At 44.8% G+C, this 10,842-nt stretch overlaps 1 protein-coding gene across 2 annotated transcripts in view; it reads left to right on the top strand.

Annotated features, from left to right (window-relative positions):
- The first annotated feature begins 1,613 nt into the window (after positions 1-1,613).
- The window catches only part of MKI67 (marker of proliferation Ki-67), a 30,038-nt gene continuing 20,809 nt past the window's right edge, over positions 1,614-10,842 (top strand). The window contains exons 1-6 of one of the 2 annotated variants that reach the window (XM_061162924.1): positions 1,614-1,790; positions 2,270-2,364; positions 4,804-4,882; positions 4,973-5,088; positions 8,680-8,746; positions 10,525-10,570. In XM_061162924.1, coding sequence (XP_061018907.1) covers positions 2,273-2,364; positions 4,804-4,882; positions 4,973-5,088; positions 8,680-8,746; positions 10,525-10,570 — 400 coding nt within the window. In that variant the 5' untranslated portion in view covers positions 1,614-1,790; positions 2,270-2,272. Of the gene's footprint in view, positions 1,791-2,191; positions 2,365-4,803; positions 4,883-4,972; positions 5,089-8,679; positions 8,747-10,524; positions 10,571-10,842 lie in introns of both variants that reach the window. The other variant, XM_061162923.1, reaches the window with a different exon arrangement.

Genomic DNA, 10,842 nt, shown 5'->3' with positions numbered 1-10,842 from the left:
TTCATTTTCACATAGAAACACCTTTAAAAAAAAACCTCTATTATAAAAATTCGTGAAAGAGCATTATTGTATGTTTTTGCAAATCTCTGTGATACTGATTTAGTAAAAAAAAAAATAATAATAAAATAAAACAGCTGGATTCTCTCATCTGCTTCTGCACCAGGGAAATGCCATCTTCCACGTATAAGAAATGGCAGTGAAAACGGCAAGGACCGTCTGTTATTACAAAGGTGGGTTTCCCTTTGCAAGGATCTCAAGAGATTCCCGAGGGCTCCCAGGCCAAGCTGTGAGAACAGCAGTTCCCGATCGAGGAAAACCAAACTCCAAGGGTGGGCGTCCACAGTTCCCTTCACAGCGTGATGGCCCGCGGCATCTCCTTTCGCCCGTCCGGTCACGCACATGGAGGAATCCTGTGGTTAATTATTTTACAGTTCATCCATTTTGTAGTGCATAAGGTTTACTCACTGAAAATTCTTCCTGACAGGAAAACACAGTAAACCTTAGAAAACCTAAATGAATGACAGTCAATAACAAAGATTAATTACGATTTCCAAAGCCAAATACTTTATAGCCATCAAAAAGAAAGTAAAAGAGAAAGACGTTCCCTATATCTTATAAAGCAGTGAATGTAAGTGCAGAAAAAAGTGTATATTACGATATTCCTCATGCCTTTTTTTAAAAAAGAGAATCGTATGCATTACTGGGAAAAGACACAAGAGATGGCTTGTAACAACTGGTCATCTTTAGGGAAATAGAGGAACTTAAAAAAACTATAAACCTACCAGCAACGAGTAACATGCAATGTACCACTGTTAACTGTGTTTGACCCTTAGAGAAAAGGAGGCAAGAAGGTTTTCGCGGAGGTGGGACCTTGTTCCATTTCAGCAGGGTCTGCGCTGTAAGGGTGGAGGACCCTTAACGAGCGCGCCTTCCGGGAACGCAAGCGAGCCAGCCGGGCCAAGACTGTCCGCCCGGCCCAGCGGAGCCCGCCCCGCCCCGCCCCGCGCAGCCCGCCCCGCCCCGCCCCGCGCAGCCCGCCCCGCCCCGCCCCGCGCAGCCCTAACCCTGCCCCAGCCCCGCCCCACCCCTCCATTCCCATTGGCCTGTCTCCACCGGGAGCAATCCCCGCCCCGCGCAGCCCTAACCACCCCGCCTTGTCCCGCCCCTCCACTCCCATTGGTCTGTGTCTACGCCGGGAGCCCGCCCCGTCCCGCGCAGCCCGAACCCTCTCCCTTGCCCCGCCCCTCCACTCCCATTGGCCTGTCTCTACCGGGAGCCCACCCCGCCCCTCGCAGCCCTAACCACTCCCTTGCCCCGCCCCTCCACTCCCATTGGTCTGTGTCTACGCCGGGAGTCCGCCCCGTCCCGCGCAGCCCGAACCCTCTCCCTTGCCCCGCCCCTCCACTCCCATTGGTCTGTCTCTACGCCGCTGCGCCCAATCGCAGCGCTTAGCGCCAAATTTGAATCGAAGTTATCATTTGAATCGAGAGGGCGCCGCGACGGCTTTTCGCGCCCGAGCCACTGACGCCCGGCGCCTTCGGGACGTGGTTGGGCTGGGCCATCCGGCAGCCGGCGAGGGCGAGGGGCGAGGGCGGGGGGTGGAGCGGGGGCCGCGGCCGCGGCGGAGGTGGACGCGAGTCTGCGGGCCGGAGCCCGGTCGATCCCTGCAGCGCGGGCCGGGAGGCGGACGCAGGTGGACTGGTCCCCTGCTCCTCCCGGGGCCAACGCGAGGTGCGCGCCGCGGGGCGCTGGATCGATCCCCTGGTGTCGGCGCGGGAGACTCGTCCTGGGTGAGGCACGGCCGGGGCCCTTCGCGGGGCGGAGGCAACTGGCGGGGTCCCCGGGGGGCCGCGTGGACCACTCGGGACTCTGCGGGCACCGGCGCCCTGGGCTGGGCCCTGCTCGTTCTCAGCGCTCGCGTGGGGTCTCGGCGGGAACCCTCCCGGGAGCCGAGACCCTGGTGGGCGCCGTCCTGGCCGCAGGTCTCTGAGGGGGGCGCCGAGTTGTGGGGGGACAGCCCGGGACCAGCCTGGGGCTTCCACAGCGATCAGTATAAAGTGTGGGTTGGGGCGGCAGAGGCATCGGTGAAGCGACCCCAGTTGGTCACTTACAAGTGCCTTCTTAGCTCTTTGCTTTAGGGTAACCTCTGGCTCCGGCTCCCCGTGTGTTTTATTTTTGTTATTCTGTTCAGTGACCTGTAAGTCCGCCTCAGCAAACCTTTCGATGCCTGACCTTCCCGACCGGGAATTATACTCAAATTCTTGTTTAGAAAATGGGTCCTACAAGACGCCTGGTTACCATCAAAAGGAGCGGGGTGGATGGCCCTCACTTTCCGCTGAGCCTCAGCACCTGCTTGTTTGGAAGGTGAGCCCTGCCCTTGCCTGGACAATTTAGACAATTTGGCTTTAAAAACCCCTCAGTGTTGTTAATCACAGGTTAACAGATGGGATGCACAGCTCCAGGAGTAGTGGGACCCTTGGGCTTGCCCAGGACTGCCTGTGTACTGTCAATGTGACTGGTTGTTTCATATGAAACAGCATTTTGAGGATGATGTTTATATAATTGTGTGTGTGTGTGTTTAATCAAAGATTTAAAAGTTGGTTTGATAAAAATCTATAATTGGAGAAAATGTAAAGGATTCTCAAATCCTGCTTGACTTCAGGCAGGGTTTCGAAGGCCACTGTGTTCACCTGAAATCTCTCTGAACTGAGCATTTCTTGGCTGCCAGGGATTACTAGTGATCAAACAAGGAAGGGATCTCTGTTGGCTTGTTGATCTTTTTGGGAAAAAAGTGGGGATGGGAAGAAGAGTCTTTCCGGTTGTGTTTTGAGAACTTTGCTTTGGTTGCCCTTCCTGTGTTGGTGGCAGTAGCTGTGGTCCGTGTATAAACAGGAACCGTTAATCACACCCTGCTCTCATTTTCCAAAAGTGGTGGGTGAGTTACCCTCCCTGTAGAACCCTGTGTGGTGGAACCCTGACCCCCTCCTACCCACATTCCATCCTCCAACCAGTCATCCTGCACCCACATTCCACCACAGGCCAAGCTCTGGCTTACCTTGGTTCCGTTAGCCAGTTGGCACTTCTGCCTCTGGAATTTTCTCTCTGCCCTCCTACATGAGTGATTCCTTTCCAGCTTTCAGATATGGGATTCATGTTCCCTGAGAAGAAGCCTTCACCGAGCACTGCTCTTTTCTTTCCTAACCCCCACGTGGTGATGAGGCTGCAGTTTGTGCCTTTCACTCCTAAGGTCACGAGAACAGAAACTATCTTCTTAATAATTATGTAGCTGGTGTCTGGTGTGGGGTCTGGTGTATGAGAGGTGGTTACTGTCTAGCACGCCAACAATTGTCCCGTTGAAACATCAGCTGGAGAATTGGGTTTGGAGTCAGTATGTGGCAGTGGTTGTCAGCTGAGAGCCATATGACCCCCAGGAGATACCTGGCAAAGTTTGGAGACATTTTTTTCATGTCACGATGTGGGAGCGCCACATCACTGACCTCAGGGGGCAGAGGTCAGCTTTGCTGCCAATCCTACAATGTACAGGACGGCTCCCCCTACAAAGAACTCTCTGGCTGGGATGTCAGTGGTGCCGAGGTGGAGAACCATTGCTCTGTAGGGATTCTCGCTGGCAGTTTCCTGCCAAACAGATTCTCATTTCTAACGAGATAGTCTTTCTCTCTTGCTGGGATGGTCTCATGCCTCAAAATCAAAATCTTTCCATTGACTTAGAGTAGCTGTTCACTTTCCATAACTTCCACTCTCTTCGAAAGGAATAAACAACAAAACATTTTGGTATCAAATCGCAGTCATTCTTTCATACTGTAGTGATTGTGTATCTTTTTATGCAAGGTTTTTTAATCTAGAAACCCATTTGTAGTGTTTGATCATGTGATATGGGTAGGAAGGGCTATTCTAAGGCTCCAGAGGTTCCTGTTGAGAACGGAGGAGTCACGGTCTGTTCAAACGTGTTAAACCCGGGATGGTACCGGGGCACCAGAGGCCCAGGGAGCCTTGCTAAGGGCATCTTCAACCAGTTTCTCTGTGGTCTGGGGATTTCTCTCTTGTGCTGCTTGCTGCTGACGTCAGCTTCCTGTGAAAAGACAGGTTGCATCTAGACAATTGGTTGTTGCTGCTTGTGTTTAGTGTCTGTAACGAGAGGAGACTTGTGACTTTGTCAGTTAATAGTGTAGTTTTAAAACAATCAAAAGCTCACAAGTTGTGAGCATTTACTGCGTGCCAGGCAAGTGACAGACCTGATTAACTCATTTAATTGTATGAAGAGCACCATGATGTGGATGCCAATGGAGTCCTCTTGGTATATGAAGAAACTGAGGCACGGACAGGTCCTAGTGTGAAATACAGCACTTGTGGTGATGATTAAACCTTTAAACATACATAAAGTTACCAACAAACATATGTAAATCCTTTTTATAACAGAAAAAAAAACAGAGTCCAAAAAATATTTATTCTCCAAACTGATGTGAAGTACTCCTTTAGCTGGGTCTCATAATTATAAGCATAAATATTTTAGCAAAAGGAAATTCAGTTTTATATTCTAATATTTTCCATTATAATTGTTTTTAAGTACCCCAACTTTTAATGATTTAAAGTAGTTGCTTCTACAATACTTGTGAAAATTGTCAGCAAAATGCAAAGATCATTTACATTGCCCAGTTTGTTTTTTCCTTTATGTCATTGCATTTACAGATCAAGCACAGAGTTAAACGCTGTTTTATTTTGAGTCAGTAATATAAATTTTTTTTAATTGCAACAACCTGAAAATCTTTATTCTTTTGAATTAAGGAGTATTGAGTGTGACATTCGTATCCAGCTTCCTGTAGTGTCCAAACAACACTGCAAAATTGAAATCAGTGAGCAGGGGGTGAGTAGGTTTTTCTCAGTCTGTTTTTAAAAACTTTTCACTTTGTATCCACTTATTAGTTACATGTTTTCCTGTGTTTTCTATTTATAGGCAGTATTGTTTAATTTCAGTTCCACAAATCCAACACAAATAAATGGATCTACTTTTGATAAACCTGTACAGCTAAAACATGGTGATGTGATAACTATTGTTGATCGGTCTTTCAGGTAGGTAAGAACTAAGTGGGCCAAAGACAGACTTTCTGAGTCACCAAAACCCAGCCTCACAGTTCACCAGGGATCAACATGTTTGAGGTTGTCATTCCCAACACTAAGTCTTTGTCTAAATTCATGAGCATCTAGAAGGAATGACAGTCGGAGTTTACTGTGCCCTGGCTCAAGGATTTGAGAGCACATATCTATGCCAAGCGACCAGGTCCTAAAGGAGAATTATGTTCCTGCAAGTGTTGTGAAACTGCATCCATTTTACTTCTCTGTGTTAAAGTCAAGTACACTCATAGAGAAAGACCCCAAACGAGATGCATGACCCAACTTATTGGGACAGACCAGCCTTGTGATTTCCCCTGTCAGGGACTGAACTGTGCTCTCCTAAATTCACAAGTTCAAATCCTAACCCCCAGCTCCCCTGGAATGGGGCCGTTTTTGGACAGGCCTTGAAAAAGAGGATTAAGTTAAAATGAGGCTGTTAAGAGTGAGTCCTAATCCACTCCCACCCATGTCCTTATAAGAGACTAGGACTCAGAGAAGCCAGGGGAGCAGGTACTCAGAGCGACAACCCCGAGAAGGCAGCTGGAGCCTAGGAGAGAGGTCTCAGGAGGCCATCCCTGCCCACGCCTTGATCTCGGACTCCCGGCCTTGGGAACTGTGAGGAAAGACATTTCTCTTGTTTAAGGGTGTGGCCTTTGGTTAGAGAACTAATATACCACCCAAGCCATCAGCAGCATTTCCGGAAGTTTTCCTCATGCACCTTCTCATCACTATCTCCCCTCACCATGTAAACCACGAGAGTGTGGCTTTTCTGATAGCCTAAGAGGCTTTGGACTCCTCTAAGCTTGCATCTCTCACCACTACGGTTTTGTCTGCCTTTATTAAACTGCATACACTTGTGAGTGAGTTCTGATCTGGTTGTGAGATTCACAGCATGGATGGGATGCGTGGACCCATCCCAGTTGATTCCTTCTCACCACTTAAGGATTTCTTTGAATTAACCAGTTTTATACACAGATATATACTATTCATTCTGGATGGACATTTGAGCAATTTTGTTTTAGAAATGAGTCAGGGCTTGCTTTTTATGATCAGATGTGGTTAACTCTGTACTAACCTGTCCTGTGTGTTTGAAAAGAACATGTGTTCCACAGCTGCTTGGGCAGAGTGTTCTATTTGTATAGGTCCATAAGATTCAAATTCTTATAAATGCTGGTAATGTTTTCTGCTGATTCTTAGTTACTCGAACAGGTAAGTTGTAATCATGCATTTAGGATTTTTTTCTTTTTTGTTTTTAGCTCTGTAGGTTTTTGCTTCCTCTATTTTCAGGCCATACTGTGGGCTTAAATTAAGAATTATCTCCTCTGGGAGGATGAAGCTCCATCATGTATCATTCTGTAATGTCCTGTACCTTTAGTAATGCTTTTGGTGAGAGATTTCATACTATAGTTCTTTCTGCTTTTTTTTAAAAAAATCACATTGCTTTCAACTTTCATAATCCTTAAGGTTTTAGATGGTCTCTAGGAACTGGCTGCTAGATGCACTTTTGTCTATAACTGGTTGATCTTGACAGATTGACCCTTTCATCATTGTAAAATGTGCAATGTCTCTAAATAATTTTTATCTTAAAGTTAATTTTGTCTGGTGTTGGTACAACCTCTGCACCTGTCTTCCGGTTGATGTTTGCCTGATGTATCTTTCTCCATCATTATACTTTCATTCTATTTGTGTCTTTTTAAGAAAATATATACTTTAAAAATGTTTTTACTGAACATTAAACGATTATAAGTACTGTAAGTTAGACATTTAGCCAAAGCACACTTACTTACAGGTTAAATATAATCATAAAGATGCTTAAATAGAAACTCATCATGCAGGCAAATTGAGTTCCTTGATGCTCTCTTTTGGAAAGTAGAGGATGAAGGAAAAAGGTCTTTCATCCCATATGAAAGAGAGTGAAGTCTAGAAGAATTTACATGCTGTAAGCGATTTTCTGTGACCAAATCGATAAGGTTGCCAGACTCAGTAAAACAAAACAAAGCAAAAAAGCCCAGGATGTTCAGTTAAGCTTGAATTTCAGATAAATGAATTTTTTTTTTTTTTTGCAGTACCATTTTTGTCTGATTCTCAACTGTATCTGTTGTAGGAAGCAATATATTAATAGTTGGATCTTTTTTGTCATCATTCTGCTAAATGGAACTCTGTTTTCATTATTGCCTTCATTTGTATTCAATAGATATTTCCTAATTTGAATATCCTGATCATTTCTTTTTCTGTGCTTTTTGTGCATTTGCCTTCATTTTTAAAGGGTGTTTTTATTGGATAGAGACTTCTAGACAGGAAATATCCGATGTGGAATGAAGAACCAGAACTATTTCCCCCAAATGAGATGCTGCTCAGATTAAGATTGAGATGATTAAATACCTCTAGCAACAAATAGAAAATGGGTTTGAGGAAGAAGGGCTTGATTCAGAACTCTGGTACTGTGAGAAACAATTCCAGATGCTTGACACCTTCAGTCTTACTTGGTGATGGTGTTCAGTCACTAAGTTGTGTCTGACTCTTTGTACATGGACTGCAGCATGCCAGGCTTCCCTGTCCTTCACTATCTCCTTAAATTTGCTCAAACTTATGTCCACTGAGTCAGTGACACCATCCAACCATCTCATCCTCTATTGTCCCCTTCTCCTCCTGCCTTCAATCTTTCCCAGCAACAGGATCTTTTCCAAAGAGTCAGTTCTTCACATCAGGTGGCCACAGTATTGGAGTTTCAGCTAGAGCATGAGTCCTTCCAGTGAATATCTGGGACTGATTTCCTTTAGGATGGACTGGTTTGATCTCCTTGCTGTCCAAGGGACTCTCTCAAGAGTCTTCTCCAACACCACAGTTCAAAAGCATCAATTCTTCGATGCTCAGCCTTTACATCTTACTTAGGTGGCATTTAAATTCTTTTCATCCTCTCTTACCTGGGTACCTAAGTTCAGTATGTTATAAAATTTTGTTCTGTGAATTGATACCCAAAGTCTGTTAGAACAACTATGTCTCTTCCTAAACATCTTTACATCTTCCTAAAACATGCCTTTGTTCAGACACAGATGGAATAGCTGGGAAGCTTGAAGAGCTCATAGTGATCTGAAGTTACAGTATAGCTCTGTAATTACTGCAGTGAATGACATCACAAAGTGATAAAAGGTGATAGACACCACCCAGCTTCTTGGTTAACCTTCCATGCCATCAGATGATTTCCATGAACAAAAACTAGGAGACACTCAATTTTGTTCTATTACACAGTCGGTTCCAACAGAGTAGATGCTCAGTGATATTGATGAATCATAAAGGCTAGTTAGGGTTCAGAAATTAATCTGGTCCCAATCTCTGATGATGGTGTTCTGAAAGAAACAAGGCAATTTACCTAAATTTTTCATGCAAAAACACTTCTCTAACTCTACATGTCTTTCTTTGAATAAAGTAATATCTTGAATAAAACCGAAGTTTGTTCCTTGCCCCTTGGACATTAGTCAGATATAGAAGTTTTATTTTCAGTCACAAATCTTTAATCTGAATATGTGTCTATGATTCTGTGCACTTCAGGTATGAAAATGAAAGTCATCAGGATGCAAGCAAGTCACCTGGATTTCCAGGACAAAGACGGGACCAGGTGATGGGGGGTGTTATCCAGCTTTGGGCTCTGAGTCTTTTTTGCATGATGATATGAAAGCGTTTGTCTTCACTGACACTGTGTTTTCTTACACGGGAGAACAGTTTACCAGTTATAGTAGGAAAGTGTCACTAAGATGTTAAAACAAGTTGAACTTAGATATATTTTTTAAGCTATTCTTCTTTTATTCAACATGGGAGTACTGAGTATTACACTTTGGGCCCCAAAGTCTCCTCAAATGTCTCACAATCTGATTTTGCAAACCTTTGGTTAAGACAGCCCTAACACAGAACTCAGATTCCAGAAACATAGGATCCAGTGGTTCATTTTGTGTCCCATTTATTCATCCATTTTTATTTTTCTGAGATAATCACATCAGAATTGTGGGTGCCAGAGATACTTTCTGGGTTTGATAGACAGATGACCCATGACACTGAAAGACAGTCACTGCCTTTTGTTTATCAGTGGAGAAAACACATTCCACATGGTCCATCTTCCTAAAATGCAGTTCTGGGAGATTTAGTAGGACTTAGAAGATTCCACGTAAATCCTGAGACTTCTTGTCTGTCCTCCTTTTTACGAAGCTACTCAAACTAGTCTCATCTGACCAGGTTGGAACACCCTGGCTTGAGAGTCTTATCACAGGGACTCCTGAGATCAGCCAGAGGCTCTGCCTTTGAAGGTGCTCCTCCTTCCCTAGAGAAGTAACTAATGTCAACCTGCTCATCAGCTTTGGGGGAAGGCTAGCTTCTGAGGGCTTCCCAGGTGGTAAAGAATCCGCCTGCCAGTGCAGAAGATGTGGGTTTGGTCCCTGGGTCGGGAAGATACCCTGGAGGAGGTAATGGCAACCCACTCCAGTATTCTTTCCTGGAAAAATCCATTGACAGAAGAGCCTGGTGGGCTATAGTCCATGGGGTCAAAAAGATTTGGACACGACTGAGCAACTAAACACTCACGCACAGCTTCTGAGGAATCCCGCCTACCACCCCCCGCCCCAGCTAGTTATTCGGTTGCTCAGTCATGTCCAACTCTGTGGCTCCATGGACTGCAGCATGCCAGGCTTCCCTGTCCTTCATTGTCTCCTGGAGTTTGTGAGCCTGTTTCTCTAACTTGTGAGTAGGTACAAAGAAACCAATCAAAAAGCTGAACTAAGGGTTAGATAGGAGGTCCCAAGGGTCTGTCACCTGAGTGTTATCTAGGTTGTGATAATGGAAATATCGAAATTGAATACTTAGAACATGTTATCTGACTGTGATCTTTATGACTGTTGGATATTATCATGCAGAAAAATATGGGCTTATATTTTGTACAGATTTTTAAATTTTAATTCATTTTTATTGTCCAGAAACTGCGCCCCCACACAGGGAGTTTGAGAAGCAGTGCATTTTAGCCAATTTTTGCTAAAACTGAGTGTGAAATTGATGACTGCCTTTGGTAGGTTCCCAGACCCTGAGGGTAGGTGATGTTGACTTTCAGCTTTGATTCTTCTTTCACAGAAGTTCAGTGGAGTTAGAAGAAGTCACTGAGGTTTAATTTAAGCAATTTTAAGTTTCTGTTCCTTATTCTACTACTATATTTTTAAAAAATCATCTGAGAAATGCTTGTGTTACGAGCACCAGCACCCCGAGGTCTGGGCTCATTTCCCAAAGTCTCTTCAAGTCCTAAAGAACAGTAGGGTAGAGAAGGCCATCCACCGGAAGAGTATCTTAGTAAATATGATTTACTGTCAGTATCTGAAAAGGCTTCTAAACCGATCTTCGTATTTTGCCCATTCACAGGAGACTTCGCGTCGGGTCTCAAGATCCAGCTTATCTTCCAACCCAGGTTAGTAGTTTTTTATTTTTGTTTGTTTTCCTGAGATCCTATAAGATCAGTTCTTTATGTAGATTTGTGGTGAGGAAGGGACAGACAGGCAGGCACCCGACTTAACCTTTTCCCCAAGTGATGTTTGGGCGCCATGCTTGTTGGAGGGTGCACGTGGAGACAGATTGCAGATTGTCTGGCTCAGCTGTCCCCTTAATTCTGAGCACATTGATAGCACTGGATGCCTGATACTGGCTATCATCCATTAAAGTGATTTATTTATTTGGTTTGTA

The sequence above is a fragment of the Dama dama genome, chromosome 15, assembly GCF_033118175.1.
Source record: "Dama dama isolate Ldn47 chromosome 15, ASM3311817v1, whole genome shotgun sequence".
Lineage (NCBI taxonomy): Eukaryota > Metazoa > Chordata > Mammalia > Artiodactyla > Cervidae > Dama > Dama dama.
This window is presented reverse-complemented; position numbering and strand designations above follow the sequence as displayed.